The sequence below is a fragment of the Oryza brachyantha genome, chromosome 2, assembly GCF_000231095.2.
Source record: "Oryza brachyantha chromosome 2, ObraRS2, whole genome shotgun sequence".
NCBI lineage: Eukaryota > Viridiplantae > Streptophyta > Magnoliopsida > Poales > Poaceae > Oryza > Oryza brachyantha.
The window spans coordinates 22,313,348-22,337,655 of record NC_023164.2 but is presented as its reverse complement, the minus strand read 5'-3'; the positions used below and the strand labels follow the sequence as shown (position 1 = coordinate 22,337,655).

General features: G+C 43.7%; 3 protein-coding genes and 1 pseudogene across 7 annotated transcripts; 3 read left to right on the top strand and 1 right to left on the bottom strand.

The window, feature by feature from the left end:
- Positions 1-757: 757 nt before the first annotated feature.
- LOC102709997 (diacylglycerol O-acyltransferase 2D-like) lies at positions 758-3,624 on the top strand. The gene is made up of 9 exons (XM_015833789.2): positions 758-1,184; positions 1,311-1,385; positions 1,484-1,569; positions 1,838-1,944; positions 2,070-2,225; positions 2,346-2,432; positions 2,664-2,761; positions 2,854-2,941; positions 3,174-3,624. Exons 1-9 carry the CDS (start codon positions 985-987, stop codon positions 3,273-3,275), a joined length of 999 nt encoding a protein of 332 aa, XP_015689275.1. The 5' UTR covers positions 758-984; the 3' UTR covers positions 3,276-3,624.
- A 37-nt stretch (positions 3,625-3,661) lies between these two features.
- LOC102709716 (RNA-binding protein 38-like) lies at positions 3,662-7,545 on the bottom strand. 4 transcript variants are annotated; one of them, XM_015833790.2, is made up of 8 exons: positions 7,047-7,545; positions 6,796-6,919; positions 6,219-6,345; positions 5,781-5,823; positions 5,453-5,693; positions 5,143-5,263; positions 4,971-5,062; positions 3,662-4,558 (listed from the first exon to the last, which is right to left on the bottom strand). In XM_015833790.2, exons 1-6 carry the CDS (start codon positions 7,311-7,313, stop codon positions 5,172-5,174), a joined length of 894 nt encoding a protein of 297 aa, XP_015689276.1. In that variant the 5' UTR covers positions 7,314-7,545; the 3' UTR covers positions 3,662-4,558; positions 4,971-5,062; positions 5,143-5,171. The 4 variants fall into 4 exon arrangements, with proteins under 4 accessions (XP_015689276.1, XP_015689277.1, XP_015689278.1 ...); XM_015833791.2 differs by having other exon boundaries at positions 5,143-5,260; XM_015833792.2 differs by having other exon boundaries at positions 5,787-5,823.
- A 1,663-nt stretch (positions 7,546-9,208) lies between these two features.
- Positions 9,209-13,721, top strand: LOC102709438 (3-hydroxy-3-methylglutaryl-coenzyme A reductase 1). Of its 2 annotated transcripts, XM_015833785.2 has the most exons (5): positions 9,209-10,025; positions 11,169-11,288; positions 11,684-11,865; positions 12,476-12,822; positions 13,025-13,721. In XM_015833785.2, exons 1-5 carry the CDS (start codon positions 9,217-9,219, stop codon positions 13,265-13,267), a joined length of 1,701 nt encoding a protein of 566 aa, XP_015689271.2. In that variant the 5' UTR covers positions 9,209-9,216; the 3' UTR covers positions 13,268-13,721. The 2 variants fall into 2 exon arrangements, with proteins under 2 accessions (XP_015689271.2, XP_015689273.2); XM_015833787.2 differs by lacking the exon at positions 11,169-11,288 and having other exon boundaries at positions 13,025-13,720.
- A 1,604-nt stretch (positions 13,722-15,325) lies between these two features.
- Positions 15,326-18,574, top strand: LOC102714885 (annotated as a pseudogene).
- Positions 18,575-24,308: the final 5,734 nt, after the last annotated feature.

The window sequence follows — 24,308 nt, the reverse complement described above, 5'->3', positions numbered from 1 at the left end:
ACCAAAAATGGCTGCGTACGGAGCAGAGCCGTAAGGCGACCATCCCGCGTAGCAGGAAGCACAACCATGCCAACTACTCGGCGTATCAGTTGTCTCCACGCTGCTGTGACTGGTAGTGAAAATATTTATGTAGTAGGTTTAACAATAAAATAATTTACTAAAAATATTTTAAAAATAAAAATTCGCTGGATGGACCCCGACTCTCTGTCTCTCTCCCACATAACGCCGCCGACCGCTCTAGCGGTGCGCACGTGATGCGAGGCCGCTCCGGTGTGCGAGCGAGTGGAGAAAATTGCAGCAAATTTCTCGTGGGAGTGGGACTAGCGTCGGTGTCCTGATCCAATTCCGTCTACTCGTCACATCGACGGCTTGCGATCGTGCTGCTCCCCTCTGTAGTCTGTACCACCAAGGCTTAAAAAATGCGACGGTTGATCACTCTTTCTTGATCTTACCGAGCCACTTTGCATTAACAAATCAGTTGATATGATCAAATGGGGATAAATTTGGTCTCTACTCGACCTTAAACAGCATAGGCAAAATGTTATGGCTGGCTGATTGTCTCTATATTAGTGAATCTGTTTTCCTTGATAAGCCCTTCGACTTTCGAGCCCATAAAATTTAACTCGACACTCGAATTTTTGCTTATTTGAATATAATCAGAAACGGAAAAAAAAAAGGGGATGCAAGCGTACAGCTACTGTACGAATCTGGGCGCTGATCCGCGCCGCGCGAACGGACTCGTCGCCTCGTCGGGCGCACGCACGACCATCGGACAAATCATCATCTGGGTTTGCAAGGGATTGACGCAGGTGGGGCGCACGGCACCGGCAGCTTTGGAAATTCCGGCCCCGCCTTCCAGTGGCAGCGGCCTCTCGTCGCCTTCGCAGCAATCGCGCGCGAGGGGCTGACCTGACCATACTAGAAGCCTCTCCACGCTCCATCATCTCTCTCGTCTGTTCCGTCAGCGGCGGCGGCGGGTGGAATATGGGGGCGGGGAGTGATGGGCGGTGCTGCAACGGCGCCGCGGGCGAGGCGGCGGACGACGGGACGACGGTGTTCCGGGGGACGGCGTACTCGCCGCTGCGCACCACGGTGGCGCTGGCGATGTGGCTGGGGACCATCCACTTCAACGCCTTCCTCCTCCTCGGCTCACTCTTCCTCTTCCCCCGCCGCGTCGCCGCCCTGTACGTCCCGCTCCGCTCCGCTCCCCCCACCGCACCACCGCACCCCCTCACCTCGCCTCGCGACCCTGCGTTTTGCTCTCGCTTGCTGACGGTTTGCCTCCCCACGTCTTTTGTCCTTTGATCCAGGGTGCTCGCCACGCAGCTCTTCTTCATGTTCGTGCCGGTCAATGATAGGAGCAGATTGGGACGCGAGATCGCCAGGTTCGTTCATCTCCTTGATTTCCCTCCAGCGCGAATGTTTTCTCTGACCGCATTGTTGCCTTGTTGGATCTTACGTTTCGAGGACGACGCGTCTGCAGGTTCATCAGCAAGTATGTGGTTGGATATTTTCCGGTCACTTTACATGTCGAGGATTACAAGGCTTTTGATCCCAGCAGAGCTTATGGTGAGCTTCGCATATCCTCAGTCCATTTACTGACTCGTGAATCAGATTGATCTCTAGCCTTTTCACTCGATTCCTAAAGCTAACCAGAAAGAAAAGTCAAGATGATATTGTAGGATTTGTAGCAGTTGAGGATTGTGATACTTAATCTTTTTGGTATCAAACCTTTCTGGCCTGTTTCTAAAAGCTAAGTAAAGAAATAGTAGTAGTAATAAAAACACTTCTATATAGGGGTCACTGGGTCGGTGATTATATTATGCTGTGCTTGCAGTGTTTGGTTATGAGCCGCATTCTGTTTTGCCCATCGCCCTTGGGACCCTTTTGGACCTTGTTGGGTTCATGCCATTGCCGAAGATGAAGGTTCTTGCAAGCAGTGCGGTGAGGCTCCCAGCTCCCAGATTTCCTTCCTAGTTAGTACATTGTTAAAAGCCTTGTTGGATTTGATCTTTTGACACTCCATTACTAGATGTGCTCTTTATTGGTCAATTTATGGTCGGTGCTAGGTGTTCTATACCCCATTCTTGAGGCAAATATGGACATGGTTGGGGTTGGTTCCTGCATCCAGGAAGAATTTCTACTCCTACCTTAAAGCTGGTTATAGCTGTGTCATAGTGCCAGGAGGGGTGCAGGAGATGCTTCACATGGATCATGATTCAGAGGTCTGTGGATTTCTTATTTTATTATTAACAAATGTGTTGCCTTCTATCTTGCGCAACACCAAGTGAAACGTACACAAATTTTTTAGCAGGATAGTGATGATTAATTCTTGCAAATGGCAGGTTGCTTTCCTTAAAGCAAGAAAAGGTTTTGTTAAGATAGCTATGGAAACAGGTTCTCCTTTAGTCCCTGTTTTCGCTTTCGGACAGGTAACCTCTTCGTTTTTCTGCGTGATATCCAATATAGCAATAATATTATTGCCTAATAAATATGAATGATTAAATCTAGTTTATACTAATGAAAATCAATGGCCGCAAACCATGCTGTTAAAATGCTTTAGATGCAGATTGTTATGCTCTTAAGCGCAACAAGTTCATCTGATCAGTAGTAAATTTATTCATGGAATTCAGTTTGCTGATATTTTACACCATTTTGGCTAGAGCTATGTGTATAAGTGGTGGAGGCCAAGTGGCAAATTAATTGTCAGAATTGCTAGAGCACTTAAATTTACTCCAATTATCTTCTGGGGAAAATTTGGGTAACATTCTGAAGTTTATATCCATTTGTTGTTCACTTATGTTGATTTGGCTTCAAGAGCTCATTATGACCTTCTTACACATTGTGATGCAGAACTCCTATCCCATTTGCAACACCAATGCATGTGGTTGTTGGAAGACCAATTGAGGTTAAGAAAATTTCACAGCCTTCCTTTGATGAGGTGAAATATCATATTTACATTATGCCAAGTATAATTTACTTTTTGATCAGTCTGCACACCAAAAAACAGATATTGAATTTTGTTCTAAGATAAATATAGCCATTGAATGTTGGAACACTTTTTTGCTTGTGTTGTTATGCAACAGTAAACTGTAAAATTTTATGTTTCTTAAAATTTAAAAAGGAGCAATCCAAAAACTAAAAACGAGCAATTCCTTGGTGTGATGTGACAGATAAATGAAGTCCATGAACAATTCATTGTCGCACTACAAGAACTGTTTGAGAAGTACAAGACCAAAGCTGGATATCCCGACCTCCATTTGAGAGTTCTATGATGGTTCTTCTATGTTCCAGCAGTGAGTTACTAAATTCTAATGGTCTTGGTATGGATTTATGGAATAAAAATTGCATGCGCCATCAATTCAACCCATCGTAGAATTCAAGCTTGAGTTATGTTCAGTTCAAGATCCAGCATTAGAATTCAGTAGCTTCAGACATGATTCTCGGTCCCAAACAGCAGTTTGGAAGGGCAAACTTAGTATTGACTGAAATTATCCCCTGGTGGTTTGGAGGAATAGAATGCATTGTATATATGTAAAGTAAATGTGTACATTTGTTTATTGCTCACGAGGCAATCAGTATCAAGAACACCAGTGATTGAATTGTGCACAAATGGTGAAATCTCATGTTTCTAATTCACGGACCTGATGTACTTCCAAGTTAACTCGAGCTGAGAGCACTGTTGCCATACAGAAAAACACTCCAATTTCTGAACCAATATTTCACAAAATACGCAAGACTGCAAAACTGCAGAACAATCTGTACAAATTGTACAAGTTTTAACAGCCCAGACTTGAACATTATCGATAAGACCCCACACATGGGATTCGCATCCGACTGATTTATTTTTAGTAGCACAACAAAGTTCTGTTCTCGCAAGTAGGAACTTCTGAGCACACAGCACTGGAAAAATAAACTGACACTTGTAGGACACTTAAAACAACAACAGTTTTTGGTGCCGACACCAATAACACCATAGATAATAATCCTTTTGACACTGTTACCAGTTGGTAACGACACTGAGCAGTTCCTCTTGACCTCCTCGTTACCAGTTGGTGACGACATTGAGCAGTTTCGGTAGATACTTGGGTTACAGATGCAGGAAGGACCTTCTTGGACTAACATGTTGGACATGATGGGGAAAGCATAGATCACGTTCACGACCATAGACAGACACAAGACTGGCGGGCTACATTTGTTGGACTTGTGCCAGACTCCAACATTGGGATATAATTGACGACATAGTAACTTGATTCTTCAGGAGTTCAAAGTGAACAATCATCTGAGTGCATCATGACTAATCCAAAGGGAGTAATCATCTTACAGGGTGCTGGACTCCATTCCAGCATCCAGTATATCTCCATAGACTCCATGAGCTCTCAGATACAGGATCAATAATGCTGCATCTAGAGCTTCACGCTGCAGCAATGATTGCAGTCCCATTGAGACTAAACCAAGCAAAAATGACAAGAGCAACCGCTGCTCTTGGATCATTGCCCCATCCATCGGGACAACATCGTGATTTCCAGGTACATCTGATGACCATGACAAGGACAACCTGCATAAATTTCATCGCTAAGTTACCCATCAGTAACAATAATTAAATTGCAGCAATAGAAATCAGGTAATAAAATGAAGCTACTGTATACTCCCTCCGTCCCTAAATGTTTGACACCGTTGATTTTTTTATACACGTTTGACTATTCGTCTTATTCAAATTTTTTTATAAAATATGTAAAGCTATATATATGCATAAAAGTATATTTAATAATAAATGAAATGATATAAAAATAATTAATAATTATGTAAATTTTTTGAATAAGACGAATAGTCAAACGTATATAAAGAAAATCAACGGCGTCAAAACATTTAGGAACGGAGGGAATACATCTGAAGGACAGGACATCAATAAAGCAAGATCGTTACTCTATGAACGCAAGAGTGACTTCTTAGTACATCACAATTGATACCTTATGAATGCAAGGATGATTCTTGCCAGGTAAGAAACAGCGCTACAAATACAGCAGCACTGCTCTTTTGTCCTGCTGGAATCTAAGGGTACCTATTAGGAACCCCAAAAAAACACAGTTAACTACCAGACAATAACAAACAAAGATAACAACAGTCAAGAAAAAAACAAACCTCAAGGTACAAATGTTTGGCAGCATAGTTCAGCTTGCTCTTTGGTCTGAACCACCAGTCTGTGTAAACTGGGGTGAATGGGCTGGGAGGACCAAGTGTGCATGAGTAGGAACCGGTGCTGCTACAAAGGGCAGGTAAGTTAGAGTTATTACCAAAAGGAGAAGACTGAAACAAACAATATAGAAGGATGCAGTAGGAAATTGGGCAGTTGCATCCATGTTAGCTTGGTCAATTTGGTGTGAGAACATATAGCATAAGAGAAGAGGAATTACTAAATACTGAGAATGTTAGACGAAGAAGACCACATTACCAACTAAAAAGGGAGCCTGAATGGTGGGCCGAGGCGTAGGCGGTGCACTGCTAAAGTTTGATCCGGTCAGCTGTACAAATGGACTTCCTGGCACATTGTAACCATGAACAGCCACATAACCATTACCAAGACCAGAAATGGATGGGCTGAACTGGCTAAATGGTTGGTTAGAAGTATTTCCTGTGGATGAAATTCCATAAATCGGAACATATTGCTGACCAACATATGGGTTTAATGTGCCCTACAAAGAGATCTCTCATCAGAATCGATCAATGCTTTGTACAACCCTTATGTTGTGAATAAAAAATTAAACGTAACATCTTTACACCTCAACCTGTGGATAGATGTATTCTGTCCCATATGTAGTGTAGCTGCAAAAGGAGGAAAATGAATGACCGAACACACCTTATTGAATTCCAAAACAGTGATACCATGTTCCATGTTAAAAATGAACATGTTTGTTTGGTGATTTTTTGAAGAGCATAAAAAATGGGACGCAGATGATAAAATAAGCACAGGCTATGTACAATCTACCCAAAAAGTAGATAATATATAGTGCCACAACTCACAAGAGTATATTATGCCTAAGAACTACTTGAAGATCACAAATAGGTCATCTAAGAGAAAGATGGAAGTTCGACATGCAATGCCTTGTACATAACAAATGCGCAATCAAGTTATCAAACCACTGGCCTCACTTGAATATTTAGTTACAAGGAAACCGCATTGGAAAAGCTGACGCATCATATCACACAGGTCATCATACCTGTATTGTGGAACTGGGAATCCTTGGTAATACCCAAGTGGAAGTGGCCGGTGCTGACCATAACCGCCTACATAAATGCCCCTTGGAACTGGAACACCAAAGTAGGACCCAGCTGATCTTGGCCTCCCTAAATAGATTGTGCATGTATTCAGAACAAATGTATACAAAAAGAGAACCGTTATCAACACATGAACACTTCCAATAATTAGTTAAGGGGGGTACCAACAGGGTATATTGACAGTCACCATATCAACATTGGGCATATTGTAGTTTGTAAATAAAACAACATGCAAACGTCAGTACCATTAGTACTTCTGTTCACTTAATGCTCATATCATCTTAGCTCTTATGATTTTATCTGTGGTATGATCATAAGTTTTGAACCCACCTGAGCTGAGAAGGTAAATTTTCAACTCTACTTCGGTTCACTTTGTAGAGAAGACGTAATGTAGAACCGATCAATTAAGTTTGCAGAAGATAACATTATCATACGACGACAGCAGTGCAATAACTATTCATCCTCACAGCGGCTGGAATAACCTAGCGCAAATAAGTGTCGGAGGAGGGAGAACAATACCAAGAGGAACTGCAGGCTGAGCGCGACCAAGCGACGCCAGGTTGCAATTGGCACGCCTGCCGTCGATCACGGGCGTCGGGTCCTCACAGGCCTTCCTCGCCGACTCGGGATCACGGAACGTCACCTGGCGAAGGTTCAACATGACGCTCGTAAGACAACACTATTCCAATCCAAGCAGCAATCCACGCCGGGAAAAAAAAACACAACGCCCGGAAGCAGCAGGATCAACAGCGGCGAATCGAGTCACTGACGAAGCCGTAGCCCTTGGAGCGGCCGGAGTGCCTGTCGGTGATGACCACGGCCTCGAGGATCTCCCCGAAACGGTCGTAGAAGCGGCGGAGCTTCTCGCTGGTGGTCTCCCAGGCGAGCCCGCCGACGAACACCTTGGTGTACGTGGTGTCGCCGAAGGGAGAAACGAGCATGTGCAGCCCCGAGCTGGAGCTCGACGCCGACGCCGAACCGGACGCCGACCCCGCCTGCTGCTGCTGCTGCTGCGTCGGCTGCTGCTGCAGAGCCATCCGGCAACGCAGCGATCGGTGGAATCCTGCGAGGATCGGGGAGGCGCGCTTCGCTGTCTCGCTCGCCGCCGCCGCCCCTCTCCGGAGGGGATTGGGGGGAGGCGCGAGGCGAGTGGGAGTGAGTCAATCGGCGGTGGGATTTGGAATGGAAAAGGAGGTGGGCGAGGCGAGTCGAGTCGGCGGAGGGAGGAGGAGGACGACGACGACGAGGGGAAAGGGGATTGCGACTGGGGCCGGGTTGGCGCCTTCTGCTACGGGAACCCCGAGTCAGTCACGTTTGCTTGCCAGCGAAGCCAAACGGACTCGCATCGTCTGCTCGAGCAACTGCTCGAGCTTTCAAACGAGTCACGCGGTTGACAGCAGCGAAACTGCGGCGGTTAAAACTATTCGAACTCCAAAAATTAGGTGGTGTTTTTGAAAAAAAATTTTGGAAGAAATGTCATATCAAATATTGACTGGATGTCGAAAGGGTTTTCGGATACGAATGAAAAAACGAATTTCACGACTAGCCTAAACCGCGAGACGAATCTTTTGAGCCTAATTAATCCGTCATTACCCATGTTGGTTACTGTAGCACTTATAACTAATTATGGACTAATTAGGCTCAAAAGATTCGTCTCATGATTTCTTACATAACTGTATAATTAGTTGTTTGGTTATCTATATTTAATACTTTATTTAGATGTCTAAAAATTTGATGTAATGTTTTTGAAAAAAAAATTAGGAACTAAACCTTACCTTGCTCTAGAATGGAAACGTTTGAGGATGTTCTTGTTACTACATGAGACGTGTAGCTTTGTTATTATATTCTTCCGAGCGATATGACGTGAGTAGAATTGAGGTGTATAATAGTACACATGATGATGACATGATTTAGGTATTTTTGTACTGCATGTATGATCTCAGTTAACATGTAAGCAACTGTTTTATATATGAAACAGGTTGAAAATGTGTATGCCTTTTGTCTCTCTCGCCAGTATAAATCAGTGGCTGGTCAACATGAAAGCGCTCGTTTTCGTTTTTATCTTAACTTAAGGCAAATTCAGATTAGATTGGTTTTATAGTTTTGAGGAAATTATTTAGTTACGGTTGATGGGGCCATGGGGGAATGTGTGCAACTTATACCGCACACCATGTACAAACCAAGTATGCATGCAACATCAATGTTAATTTAATGAGCGAATTTGGGTTTAAAGGATATGGAGTATAAAGTTAAATGTTGATAAGAGTAGGCTTACATAAGTTTAGTAGTAAATAATAGCGAATTTGGGTAGTGAATTATATCATTTTTAATGGAGATCTGACCCTCGGGATGGGTAGCGCAGTTTATCCAACTGTTGAACATATCCTTATGGCCTCCTTTGTAAACCCGCGGATGGATGACTCCGATGGTGACAAAGTGCAGATTTTGATGGCAAACAACGCGTCGGACGTGTCACAACTCACAATCACAAGACTCGTCACACAACCCACGCATCTCCAGTGAGCAGTGGAGACGCCCGAGCGGCGGAGGCGACGCCGCCGCCGCCGCCTCCGCCTGGTCTTCTGCTTGGAAGAAAAGAAAGAACCCGCCGCCCATCCGCGCGCGGGGCCCCGTCGTGCGTGCCGTGTCCCCCGGCCATGCGCTTCGATCCCCCACCCATGTCACGCCGAACATCTGATCTGAGCGCCGTCCCTCCCTCGCTGCGCTTTCCGTGTACACCACCACCATCACAATTCACACACACACACCGCCTCCGCCTCCGCCTCGGGCCCTCCCGTCCGTCCGATCCCCTCCCCCGACTCCTCCCCGTCCGTCCATCACCGCGCGCGGGTGTCTCCCGAGCAAAACGAAAAACACACCGCGCAAACGCAGCGTGCACAAAGGCCGCGCGGCTCGTAATTTTTCGCTCGGTGATCGCGGATGGACGCGCGCCGGGTCGGCGGCGGGCGCATCGGGGCGACGCGGAGGGCGCTGCCCCTGCCGATGCGGATCACCAACGGCCTGGCCATGGTCTCGCTTGTGCTCTCCTCCTTCGACCTGCTCCGCCTCTGCAGCGACAGGGGGCGGCCCCTCAGGTTCCCCCTCGGCGGCCGGGAGCTCGCCACCGTGGTGTGCCAGCTCGCCTCCGTCGTCTACCTCCTCAGCCTGTTCGCCCACTCTGATGCCCCCGCCACCAGTGGCGACGACGACGAGGGCGGCCCCGCCGCCGACGCCGAGCCCGCGCCAATGCATGGCGCGGGGATGGAGGGCGGGGACGAGGAGATCGTCGCCGCGGTGGTGTCCGGCGCGCTGCCGTCGCACCGCCTTGAGTCGCGGCTCGGGGACTGCCGCCGCGCGGCCAGGCTGAGGCGGGAGGCGCTGCGGCGGGTCACGGGGCGAGGAGTGGAGGGGCTACCCTTCGAGGGGATGGACTACCAGGCCATCCTGGGGCAATGCTGTGAGATGCCCGTCGGGTACGTGCAGCTGCCCGTGGGGGTCGCCGGCCCGCTGATCCTCGACGGGCGCGAGTACCATGTTCCCCTGGCCACTACCGAAGGGTGCCTCGTTGCCAGCGTCAACCGCGGGTGCAGGGCCATCGCGGCGTCCGGCGGCGCCATCAGCGTTCTGCTCCGGGACGCCATGTCCCGCGCTCCTGCGGTCAAGTTGCCTTCGGCAAAGCGGGCAGCGGAGCTCAAGGCGTTTGTTGAGGCGCCTGCCAATTTTGAGTTGCTGGCTTCTGTCTTCAATAGGTACACTTCATATCCATTAATCTAGCTGTTGATTGCGTGCGTGCTCAAAGTGTTATAAGATTTTGCGCGACAATAGACACTCTTTCGGTGTATCTTAAGGTTGTCGTCTTATGTTTGAGTAATGGACTGGTAGCTAGCACTGCATGGTATTTTAAGACTAGGTGATTTCCCACCAAGGAAAGCCCTTTCTCATGTGATTGATGGCAGGGTAGACCCACAGCTTCTTGGCTTATTGCACATGCACTGGAGTACTGGACAATGCATTGTTATAAGTACTATATTACTTGTTCTAAAGAGTCACCAGCTAAATGTAGATAATGCCAGTTCATATCTTTTTTCAAAGTGTTGACCTTGAATTGCTTCTTTATTTCGTCTAAATAACAGGTAATGTGGATGAACTATCAGCTTGTGTTCAAATTTCAGAGCATGTGGATTTAAGATTTCAACCTTTAGTGCACGTTTTCTCCTTTCAGATGTTCAGGGTACACACATCTACTGACAGGTTATGGTGTTAGAATTTTCAGATTAACGCCATTTATTTTTGGAGTTTTTGGTCTCTGTTACTTCCTAGCAACGATCACTCTGTAGTCTGTATCCTTAGAGGATCTATTTTTTAAAATGTAAGATATGTTCCTTTATTGTATTTTGTTGTTTGGAACCGTTAGATTAGCATAGGTTCGTGTTCATAAGCATTGTTACTGTCTTTCAATACATTATTGATAACCGTAGGCTCACGTTCGGATAATTAACTGTCGATTTACATTGTTTCATAAATAGTGCATCTTATTTTACATTGTTTTTTGTTATTTGAGATTACTGAGAAAATATGGAGGTGTTATCGAATTTCTTTTTAGAATTCGTGGCCACGTGTACTTCAAAGTTCCAAATACGTTGAGCAGTTTATTTCTTAGGCATGCTGCATTTAGTATTTGATTGTTGCCTTCATAATATTGTATTGTATTTTGCACTGTTTTACTACACATGCAACTTTTTGTGTTTCCCACAAATGTATTCAGTTGTTGAGACCTTGTACATATCGGCATATTTACTCTCTCAGTCAAAGTCTAATGTTTTTATACATTTTTTTTTTCAATTTTTGATCTTTTAAACTGTACGGTGTTTTATAATTGTTTTTGTCAGCAGATTCATCTTCCCAATAACCATCCAACTCATTGCATGTTTGGGCAGTGTCATGGTTCCAATGGCTACTTTTTTACCTTTTTGCATTTTCGCAGTGTATTCTTCAAGGACTTACAGAGCTAAGTATGAATTTGTCAATTGACATTGTCCTTTCAACCCTTGTATTTCGGACTGCATGTTCCAGTTTTTAGTTTTATATGTGGCAAATGACATACAACATTTTAGATTGCGCTGTGGCTGCAAAACTGTGAGATCAATCTGTTTTTACAACTTATCTGATTGCTCCATGAGTTCTCTAAATTTGTTCTCCTCCTTTGCGCCTTATATAAGTTTTTCTTCTTAAACTGCATGAATACTTTATTGGGGGAATTTGTAGACAATTAAGCCGCTTGCTTATCTAGGTCGATTTTATGTCATTTGCTCTATTGCTTTGCTTCCTTAGTAGAACAATAACTTCATAAAAGGACCATCTTCTATAACCATTAGAAGTGAGATAAAAATTGTTTTAATCGGTGTAGGTGCAGCAGATTTGGTAGGCTTCAAGACATTCATTGTGCACTAGCTGGGAGGAACCTATACATGAGATTTACCTGTATTACTGGAGATGCTATGGGAATGAATATGGTGTCAAAAGGTGTTGAGAATGTCTTGGGCTATCTGCGGAATGACTTCCCTGACATGGATATCATCAGCATATCTGGTTTTCACTCTTTCCCTTGAACTTCCCATTCTCAGTTAGTTTTTAGTTCCTCTCTTAAAGTCAATGTCCTTTCTGTAGAAGTCCAATAAAAAATTACATTGTTTATTTTCTGACTAGAAATATTACGAAGGAAATGTTGAAAAACATATTTCATCAGCATCCAAATATTCTCTGCCTGGTGCTTTGTAACCTGAAGAAACATGTCACTAGTTAGATTTTTATATCAATCTAGAGAGGGAAACTCTGGGCTTATTTACTGAAACCAAATATCGAAGCTTAGAAGATCCAGCAGGTTATAAGATGTAATATTTTCCTCCATAAAAAGGTATTGTTGGATGTATTTTCATTTTTCTTCTCATCGTGCACTACCCTAGCTCAATTGTAAAATAGGTTCTGATTAGGGAATAGCAGTCAATGCACTACTTAGCATCAGATTCACATCAACATAGTATAATGTTTTCCGAGAAGATATTTACGTGGATCAATTCGATCGGCACTTGTTCTGGGGGTACTTTTTGAAACAATGGGTGTCTACTAGCTGTTTTCATCAATTCACCATGTATGTTCTTGTCTTTACATGCACATTGATGAATTAATCTGTGTTCATCAGGTAACTATTGCTCAGATAAGAAGCCGACAGCTGTTAACTGGATTGAAGGCCGTGGGAAATCTGTTGTTTGCGAGGCTACTATTAAAAGGGACGTTGTGCAGAAAGTTCTTAAGACCACTACAGAAAAACTTGTCGAGCTTAACATTATCAAAAATCTTGCTGGATCAGCTGTAGCTGGAGCTCTCGGTGGTTTTAATGCCCATGCAAGTAATATTGTTACTGCATTATTCATCGCTACAGGACAGGATCCTGCACAAAATGTTGAAAGCTCACAATGCATCACCATGTTGGAGACAGTAAATGATGGAGATGATCTTCACATCTCCGTCACCATGCCATCCATTGAGGTGATTATTTATTCGCTTTAATTCCTAGTGCTACCTGTGGTATGTAGGTTATTAGCATAACCTGTTATATATATATATTGCATAACTGGAGCTGCAACACTAACCTATAAATCTCCTTGTATCAATTGCTTTAACATGATTTTTGTTTACTATTTTGTTAATTTCTCCTTGTCAGTAAAAATGGTTCAATTATTCCTCTCAGGTTGGCACAATCGGGGGTGGTACATGTCTGGCCTCACAGGCCGCTTGTTTGAACCTGCTTGGTGTGAAGGGTTCAATTCATGACTTACCAGGTGCAAACGCTCAACGTTTAGCTACCATAGTAGCTGGCAGCGTGCTTGCCGGTGAGCTCTCGCTCCTTGCCGCTCTTGCTGCTGGTCAGCTTGTCAAGAGCCACATGGAGTACAATCGATCAAGCAAGGATATCACTAAGGCTGCTTCTTAAGCAGCCCTTCGCGTTTAGACAGGAATTGCCCTGATGAGCTTGTCGGAGAAGCAAATGAGAAATGGGCTTGTACATACTGCTGATAAGAGAGCGATTCTTTAGTCTCAGACCCTTCTTGGGGCTGCGAGGTGCCAAATGCAGCCTGTATTGCTAGCATAATGTGTGAGAAGTCATTAACCTATAGTGCAGTTTCCGGCTGTAATTTAACCCTTCAGGCATTATTTTTATTCTTCTGTAATCAGTATTTTCTGTGTTATAGCAACAGGTCAGATTAATGTCAGATCAACTTTGTGTGCACAAGGTAGCTCAATACTCCTTGTTTACAGCATAGAGAACTCGAGTGTGTGTATTCCTATATATCCCCGTGCTGAATTTGTATGTGGTCGGCCTGCGTTGTACATGTTGATGGGTGCATCTCAAGTGGATCAAAGATAGAACGCACCATGGTGTGCTTGTTGCTGCGAGGCTCTGAGGGAGACAGAATATACTGCTCCGGTTCTTTCCTTGAGCACACGGATTTCAAAAGCCAAATGTGCTCCGAATCCTTCAGCTCACAGATTTCGGTGGCGAAAATTCTCGTCTACAACGACGCCTGCTTTCTATTTTTGTTGCGGACGAATATCCTCGGCGACTATTATGTTGGTTCCTACACCGCACTAGAACCCACTTGAATGATTCTTGTTATCTTTAACACAAATTCTACTCCCTAGCTGCTAAATAAATCCTGCCTCGCAATCTACAAGTGCTAAATATAAATAACCTGTGGCACATGTAGTCGCTTTCTATGCACACAGAAATGCAGATAGGATAAAAAGCAAAATCGAGCCGTGAAACATCGGAACTCCCGAGAATTTCCACGCTGTTGGGCGCGTTCGAGAGGAGAGGTTGGAGTTGGAATTAACGACGCACCCAAAACGAGAAACACTATTGATTAATCAAGTATTAGTTATTATAAACTATAAAAATAGATTAGTATGATTTTTTAAATAACTTTTACCTAAACATTCTTAATAAAAACATAATGTTTTGCAGTTTGAAAATCGTGCGTGTCGAAAAATGTAGTAGTTGTACCGGATATGCCCTCTCGTATGGGCCCGTTGAAGAGCAAACGAACCGGCCATTGGGCCAGATTTTCCAGCCCAAAGAACCCATAAATCACAAGGTCAAATTTAGGAATAAGTTTACTTTGGGTCCCTTAATTTGTTATGAAGTATCGAAATCATCCCTCAGCTACAATACCAGAAATTTTGGTACTCGAAATTACGAAAACCATCCAAATCATGTCCCTTGGCAGTATTAAATGGTGGTTTTGGTGACGTGGCATACTAAGTCAGACGAAAGAAAATTAAAAAATATGTGATGCCCACATGGTAGCTGCACATCTTTTTTCCTTCTCTTTCCTTCTCCTCTCTCTCTTCTCTTCTTCTTTAGTGAGGGAGGCCGGCGGCGGGCGGAGAGCCGACGGGCCTAGGAGGCTGGCGGAAAGCGAGCGGCGGCGGTCGGAGGGTGGCGGGGGCGGAGGGGCAGAGCGGCGGTGGCGACACGGTAGCGGAGCGACGACGGCGAGCGTGGCGACGGGCAGAGCAGCGGTGGGCGGCCGGTGGGCTGAGGGTGGGCGACCAACGGTCGCCGAGCTGCGGCGCACAGGGCGGTGGGCGGCGACGGCAGGCAGTGCCCCCATCCCGATCATCTCCTCCACGGCTAAAGCTAAGCCATTGCCTTTTGGTGGTTCTGTGCTTTGGATGCTAGGAATGAACATGTGCAAGAACATGATGCTCACCGCTCGGTACGCCAAGTTCTGCCCCTCCCTGTTTGATTGCGTTAGTGCACACGACACCGTTGTGTTGAAATACAGAGGATTTTCTCCCATTGTTTTGTCTGATGCAGTACGTACTAATTGTAAGCAACGCAAGCGGTGACGCCAGCAGCAGCAACTCGTAGCTCACGTACGAGTTCCCTATCGATTGATTGACGACAGCGCTGGCTGGACTAGGCGCGGCCGACAGCGCGACTGGGGCTGGCCGGGCGCCGGCGTACGTGGAGGGGAGAGGCTGGCGGCGGCTGGTGCTGTGGGGAGAGGAGAGGCTGGCGGCGGAGGCGGGGAGGATGACCGAGGAGGTGATGGTGGAGCACGCCGGGTGCCTCGTCATGTGCCGCGCCGATGGGTTCTGGCTTGGCCGCCCGACGTCGGTTCTCGCCATCGAGGACCGGCGCCACCTACCTCGTCCTCCCCGTCGACCATCTCCCTCAGGGTCGAGACGTCGTCACCGCGGCGTCGCTCGCGGCGCTCACCCACGACATCGGCGGCGACGGCGGAGTCCGTTGCTGGCCGGGGGTGCGAAGAGCCCGTTCGAGTACATCAAGGACGACGGCGGGCAGACGGTGACGGAGGTGTTCATCGTGAAGGCCTTCACGGGGAGGCGCCCCCTGGGTGCGGGACGGAGACCGAGCTCGTCGCTGCTGCCGCCGCCATCCCGCGCCCGAGCCGCCCCAAGTTCGCACCCACTGCTGTCGCTGCCCCCGCGGCCGAGCCACCGCGCGCCCACGCCTGCGCTTGCCGCCGCCACCTGCGCCTGCTGCTACCGGCCTCGATGGGGAGGGGAGAGAGGAGATTTTTTTTATTTTGTTATTAGGCTTACATGTGGGTCCTATATTTTGTTGAGTAACTTTTTTCTAATTTGGCAACCGACAGGTCCCGATTTTTTTAATATATTTTTTACTGACTGAGATGCCACTATCAAGGGATATGAATGATTTTCGTAACTTCGAGTACCAACATTTCTGGTATTATACCTGAGGAATAATTTTGATACTTAAAATTGAGGTACCCAAAGTGAACTTATTCCTCAAATTTATCGAGATCTTCCACGGGCCTAAAAGTCTGTACGAACTGACACGCAACAAAAGCCCAAAAGTTCCCCTATCTCCAAAGGCACAGCACAACCGGACAAATCCTTGAGAAATTTGGCTCCACCACCAGCATCTCACGAGTCACGCCCGCGTGATGCTGCTCATGCACGGACGGGCGCCGCCAGAATCGCGGGCAGGATGTGGCGATGGCGACGACGCGACGAGCAGCACCGGATCGGCCGGCGTTCCGCGACAATTAAGCCGCCCGCACCGGGCGCACCGCGATGAACGAGTGTGAGAGAAGGCGATTTTACCTGACGCCGCGACGGCACGGGTGATGGCCTCGGTCTCGGCCACGGCGCCACGCGGGAGGACGCGGCATTCGCCGGCACCGTCACGTGGCCGCCCCGGCCCACCGCGTCGCGCTCGCGCCCGCGGCATCAAAGATTAGACATGACATCTCGCCGCGACGGCACAGCGCCCACCACCACCATTCCCTCCTCCCCCTTCGCCGATCGAGCTAGCGCGGCGGGGCCGTCGCCCACGTGTGGCGCGTGACCCGACTCTTTGCCACCCGCGGCCTTCGCCTCCTCTCTCCTCTCCTGCAGAACTTAGAGCATCCCAACCATTCATTTAAATTTAATCATCCATGACTTTATTTGGATGATTATTTAAAATAGATTTATTATTCATATCTCATTTTACTCCACCAGATCATACATATATAACATCTTTTATATCTTTTTGGAGAATGGAGAGATCATCCAAATATGAAGTTTCTCTCGTACTATGAATTGACATCTAAAAATAAATGATAGGATGACCGTTCTGTTGAAACTCAATTTATAGTCTTCATTCTCTATTTTTAAGATGAAAAATGAGATAGATTAGCTGCTAGGATGTTCTTAGCCGGTCCAACCAACAGTAGACGAATCCCCTGAAAGAAAGAAAAAAAAAGTACTGTAGATGGATCCCAGGGTCGACACCTGTCTGCCTCATGTCCTTGGCGTAACACTCCATCGCATGGCTTTTCTGATGCCGTTTCATCTTTAGTTTATTTTACGAATTAAGAGTAGCACTACTCCTGAGCAAGTGATTGTTTACTATCTAGAATATCTAGAATAAGAGCAAGCCAGCTTTTATAAAGAGTATAATAGTACTTTCAAATATAACGCCGTACACTCACAGACATACGTATCATTCGTTTTATTCGAATTAGTTGCCCAAATATAGAGAATTATAAGTTATTCATAAAGTATTTAGGTAATAAATCAAATCATAATAAAAATAATTAATAATTATATAATAAAACCATTAGTCAAACTTAAACTTATATTTAAGAGTCAAATGCGTTAAACCAAAAGAACAGGAGGCAAAGATGCATAAAATGAGAATGCATGCTTACAAGGGTATGCCCATTAACGAAGAGGTTGCATGTATCTGGCCCAGATTAGGTCACCACAGATTACGACCGCCAGGTTGCAACTGGGCGCATATCATCAGTTCAAGTCCTCTCCTCCCGATCGATGGATCGATCGACCGATAAAGTAATCAATCGAACGGGCCGGAGGGCTCTACTTAAGGGTGGGTCGTCATTAGCAATCAACCGCTAAAGTCAGACAGCTTCAACGAAAAGCCAGAGTTATCATCGCCATCACGCATCGCTTAACCATGGCGACATAGGCACCAGGGCATGCATGCACAAGCGAAAGCTACCGCGATGGATCGAGCGCCGCTACGCGACAGGCGATCGAGCGATGCGAGCACGCACATGCCCGGCGATGAGACAGCGCGCCGCTCGGATTATCTTAATCCTGCCTCCCTAATCTAATCTAATCTAATCTAATCGCTCCCTATAGCTAGCTAGCTCCTCGATCCCCACTTGCATCCACGCTGCTTTAATCAGCCTTTCGCCCGGCGCTAATTATTAATTAGCCGGCCGGCCGGCCGGCCATCGGATGCTGCCTAGCTTAATTAGCTACTAGCTTATCTTGGCCATGATTGGTTAAGGTCCAGAAAATATTCAATCATATCGCGCTCTCTCCCTCTCTCTGTGTGTATTCTAGCTAGCTTGCTCGCCTGTCCAGTCGCGACCTGATTAGCTTAGCTAGCGGGCCATCGCTTTTAAAGTAAAAAAATCAACAATATATTTATAAACAAATACTAATTTATAAATAAAACTTTTATATACATGCTAAAAATTAAAGTACGATGAAAAAACTTAAAAACAAATGCAAGTTTAATGTTTAAAAATTAAATTTTAGCTTATATGTATAAATAAAAGCGAAAAGATTGCTTCCCAGCTTGCTGGACTGCGCATGCAACAGCTGATGCATTTTTCGCGGTGCTCAAATTCGGGTTCTTGTCTTTAATTAATCAAATCTAGAATTTTGCGTGGCTGGAGTTGATTAGTGTTAAGTTATTCTGATGCCCTGTCCTTCTCAACGCAGGGAGTAATTCCCGAAATAGATTGTGTGCATGCGCGCTTTTCCGGCGAGAGTTTTATTTGCATGTATATCGTTCGTACGATCTGCAGTCGATAGCATGCATGCACGCGCTGATCTGCACGTACGGAAGGGAATCGGGACGTGGAAGAAAAAGATGAAGCAAAGCTATGAGTTTCGCCTTTCCACAGATTTGTATACTAATTAAGTACTTTTATGGCTAATAAGCGACATCATGACAGGCTTTTTGATTCTGTGCTGACTGATTAATTAACCTGGTGCCCGCGGCTAGCTAGGCATATGTAGCTGTAAGGACATGCTTAATTGCAGTGCAGTGTGGCTGCTGCTTTAAGGGGCTGTTTAGTTCCCAAAATTTTTTCCCAAAAACAACGCATCGAATCTTTGGACATCTAAATAAAGCATTAAATATATATAAATATTAAAACTAATTACATAGTTATGGAGAAAACAGTGAGACGAATCTTTTAAGTCTAATTAGGATGTAATTAGTCATAAGTGATACAGTAACCAATATGTACTAATGGCGGATTAATTAGACTCAAAAGATACGTCTCGCGGTTTTCAGGCGGAATCTGAAATTTATTTTGTAATTAGACTAAGTTTAATACTTCAAATGTTTGTTTAAAGTTTTGATCTGATGTTTTTTAAAATTTTGTTGCAAACTAAATAACCCTAACAATTCTGCGCCAATACAGGCTGTAAAGAATGGTTTTGATCTCTCAGACTTTAGTTCCCTATCCCAGATTGAAAAGATACGATTAATTTGTGTAGGTTTTGACTAAATATATTAGACGAGGCAAAATGTATATTCGTTCGGTTCTAAAATATAAATATTGTTTGGATTTAATCATATATCAAAATATAATTATTTCTGGCACTATTCATCCTACTATTTCTTCCATCAAAATATTATTGTTTCTGACACTATTCATCCTACTATTTCTTCCATCAAACAATTCTCATCATATCCCTACCCACCATTTCTTCCCGGTCTATTCCTCGTTTATTATGAAGCATCGTAGCTTTTCTTTTAGACCTTAGTTTTGCTAAGCAATCTAAAAATAATTACATTTTGTGACGGTAGCAGTAGCCTAAGGATGCACTTGAATGTCATAATAAAAACTAATAAGATGCATGAATAAGATATTAGTTTCAGATCACTATATATTGAATAAATATTTTAGAGATAAAGAAGGTCTTTCAAAAGGAGTGTTTAAATAGATAGATTCTCACTTCTAATTTATTTAGAGTAAATTCACAAACCACACTCATACTATGGGTCAAGTTTCACAAAAAATCATAAGGATTTTGGTATGTGGCACAAACCACTGATTTTATGGTCCTAAAGTTTCATAAATCACATTATTGACTAATTATTTTCCCCCACTATAATTATGGGTTATAAAATTACATGTTCACATATCACATACAAGTTACCCATATATAAGATTAATCATTTTCTCTTGCTATACTGATACATTAAATTTATTAATGGTGTGGTTATGTGAAACTTATAGATGATAAGTTATGTGCAACATGTCAAAAACTCTGTGGTTTAATCAACTTGCACTATAATATGTGTTCTCGTGAAATTTACTCTTTTGTATAATATAATATATGGAGATTAAGGAATTGTTCCTTATAGTAACTTAGCATATCCTTTGATGAGGCATTATGCATGGCTTGCAGTAATTTTCTCTTTATTCATATAGACATATAACATAAATGGTTAGATATACATTTCCGGTGGCAGTGTCGAGTTCTCCACTGGTCCAAAAACAACTCTCTCCGACTCAAAATAAGTGACTGCATATGCCTAAAGCATTTTCTTTTTACTTTTTATTAGTTAATTCAGTTGTTTACGTACTCTAATAGATACCAAAAAATAGATAATCCAAAATCTTTATAACTTTCAAACATACCCATAGAACAAAACATTAAAAAATCAAGGGAGTTATTGTTTGGGTGATTTAGGGAAAAAGAAATGCATATTAAATAAAAAATAATTTGTGAATAAAAATTTTACGTATGTGTTTTTAGTGATATGAAAACTAAGGCTAAAAATAAACTACGATAAAAAACTCTATTTAAGGTTAAAAGTTCAAGCTTACTTTATAAGTATAAGAAAAGTGAAAAGATGAGACTGTAAGCTAAATAGGACGAATGCATATATTATAGGATCCCGTATGTAAAACCAAAATTTTACAGTTGTACAGTGGTTTCTAATTTCACAGTTGCAGTGGTATAGGGGTCATTTTCAAATTGGTTATTTTTTAACTGACACACCCAACATTAGATTCATATGTATGAATACTAATGAATATATATATATATATATATCAATTAATGAATTTAAATAAGACTAAAGAGATTTGTAATATGAAACAGAGGTAGCAGTACATAGATACTACGTCGTGGTTAATTTCATTATATATTATTCTATACATTGATATTTCCCAATTTTAGTGGCATACCGTAGAAACGAAACATCAGTGGAGGGTCTTGCCAGCGAACTTGGGCCTGTACTGTATAGTATATATGCATCGGCCAGTATTTAATACTGGACTACTGGTATTAGTCCATTAATTAGAGCCGTCAGACAAATTGATAACTTAGATCTATTAATCAGCTTCAATTCACAACTTGTGTCCATAAACTCTCGCTATCTTTCCACCAAGTTATATTGGTGAACTTGTGCTAGTAGTAGCTAGTATTTTGTCCATTTGTCCGATCCTATATATAGTTGTCATTAGTTGTGTATTCACTTGTAGATGTTTAACTATTGACAGTTGAATATCTGAACCCAATTAGCTCTAGGACTATAGGTCGCTTCTAAGCTGGAAATCCGGGGTGCTAGTCTTATCACATCAATCGTCAACTCCTAAAGTCTGAAGTCATCATTTTGATCGAGTTTATTATCCATAGGCATGGATCAATTAACTTAATTAGCACTGTCTTTAGCATATATGTAATATGCCTGCAGGTAAAGTGCAGTGGTATAGGGGCACTTTTTCACGAAAAAAAAGATCGTATATTTGCAAACAAAAAATAATTTATGAATGATTTTTTTTTATGAACGTGTCCAACAATCTAAAAATTCAGGCTAAAAAATAAAATACGATAAAAACCTTAAAATCAAATAATTTAAATATTGGTTTATAATTATACGGAAAAATCAAAAGAGGGAGGTGATAGTTTTATTAGATTTATAAGCCTACCAGAAGAAGAACATGCAACATGAAGCTATAGCTGCATTTGCTAGCTCCTCTTTATTTCTTTCTGCATTGAAAACACTCAACTTTCTTTACATTCAAGGAAAAAAAATCCTTACCCGCGTATAATCCGTACTACAGGTGAGCAACAGATTCCCTTTTTTTAGTTGAGTTTGCTGCTCATTGCTTATGTCTCTCTGTACGTACTTGACTTGATAAACGACAGAAAACTAATTAAAGGCAGAGGTAGCATGCATGCACAGCCACACACAGTGAGAAGAATTAGGTCATGGCAGTGGGCATGGCATGGCAATATGGCATGCAAGGCAGTTTTTGTCGCCATCCACGCAAGGCGTCACATCAGAATAGCTTACAAGTGTAGCTAGCCGAGTTGGAGCCCGGCCATCTAGCTCGCCAACCCAATTATATAACCCACCTAGATAACTTAATCATAAGCTCGAACACATAAACAATCGTGTTTAGTTGAGGAAACCAACACCAGCAGAAGTAGTAGTGGCTTTGGATAATAAACTTTTAATCAACTGCACACCTGCTCAATTATTTTACAGGCCAGTGGAGATCGTTCCGACGCTTTTGTCCACCCAATGTGCAGTTTTAAATCTGCAAAAAATACATGCAGGCCAATAACCTCCTCCCATGTACTTCTCTCGTTTGTTTTTGTGCCTTTGGTTGTTGAACTTAACCTTGGATTGGAGGCATGATTCTCGTAGCTGATTAATTAATTAAATACTAGTGGTACATAAATATGCCATCACAAAGAGCAAACTAATACTAACTCCAGTGGAAGATCGAAACCTAAAGTATGTATGCGCAAGAGGTCATGCGTGCATTCATTCATGCTTAGGGTTGAGCTTAGTGTATGCTAAAGAATATGGAAATATTTATATTTATCTATATTGTTAATTTTTAAAATTTTAATAATAACCATTTAAGTGACATGAAAAAGAATCCAGTCATGCGATAAAAATACTTTCCCTAAAAGTCAAATAAGAAACGGATCATTATTCGGTAGTGACATGAACGATCACACTATTCGCTACTGCATAAGAGCTATCAATGAGACTGTTTCGATTTAATCTTCTCACCCACCCGAATTAATACCACACAGTAACTTAACTATGTGGTGTACCAGGTTAATTAAAGAATTGACCGATCCAAAGACGTCGTTGGCTGCGTTCGTAAAGTGGCCGACCAGTAAAACTTTTATTTCGTCTTTCGCGTGCATAATTCTTAGACTAATAAACGGAGTATTTTTTAAAAGAAATATATATATATATTGTTTTAAAAGTTTGTAAAAGTTAATATGCAGTTAATTGTGTACTACAACTCACGTCGCGCTCCAGGGACGACCTGGGGCTTCATGGACACAGATCGATATATCAGTGAGCGCTAGCTTGCTGTGCCGGCCGGTGAGATCACGGCTGCAGGCGGCCGGCCTCTCATGCCGTGTCGCAGGCTCTTAATTAGCACGGACCATCCTTGCCGATGGTGCGGAAACCACCGGCGAAAAACCCATCAGATAATCGTACTCCGTTGAGCAACGGTTTTAGACGATATCTCCGCGATAACACGAAACCCGCACGGACTGCATGCTAGCTTGCTCATCAGTTAACTGTGCATGCGTAGCGGGCAAAAGATCGAGAGAGAGAGATAAAAGGAGCCAGCGTGCTAGGATCAGTAGCTCTCGCCTGCATTGCACTCGCGCGCACGAGAGGATCGGAAAGAGAGACGGAGACTATCAAAGGCGCCGCGCGCGCGGCGCGGTGGTGATAATGATACGGATGCGCGGCGCGCGCCCTGTGTGTCCCGTTGCAACACACAGGGTAGGGATGGTAATGCGTAATATCTATCGGATATTGGTACCCTAAATCCTTATCCACAAGTAAAATTTTATACCATTAAAATATCCATATCCATCACGGGTAGAAAAATTTCCCTAGACTCGTATGCTTGGGTGCTTTATCTGTCGGTTCACCCATATATCCATAACAGTTTAAAACAATTTAAATTGTATAGTTTTCATATAGTATATTACAGTAGACACTAGTACTTAAGACATCACACATTTATATATTATGCTGAAAAATATATGGATGGTTTAAATATCTAGGGTTTTGATTTATTGGGCTAGGCCAATTTGATATTGGACCATGACGTGTATTTAAATTTGTCGGTATTTATTACCCATGGGTAAACGGGTATAGGAATCATAAGAATATTTTTATACCCGCGTGTCCAAACGGATGAAGTCATTTGTCCGCTTACTTATCCAGGAGTGATATATATTTCATACTCTTGTTCTAATGAAGTAAATACTTATCGGGTCTCGGATCCCCGTTGCCATCTCCAGGCGGGCCGGCCGCGGGCATGCTTGCATCTAGCTGCGCGCGCGAGAGAGATGAGATTATGATAGGATGCGACATGGCGGCATGGGGCGGGAGAGAAGGCAGGCATGCACCGGCGCACCGCGCGAGACGGGTGAGCGTTACAGCT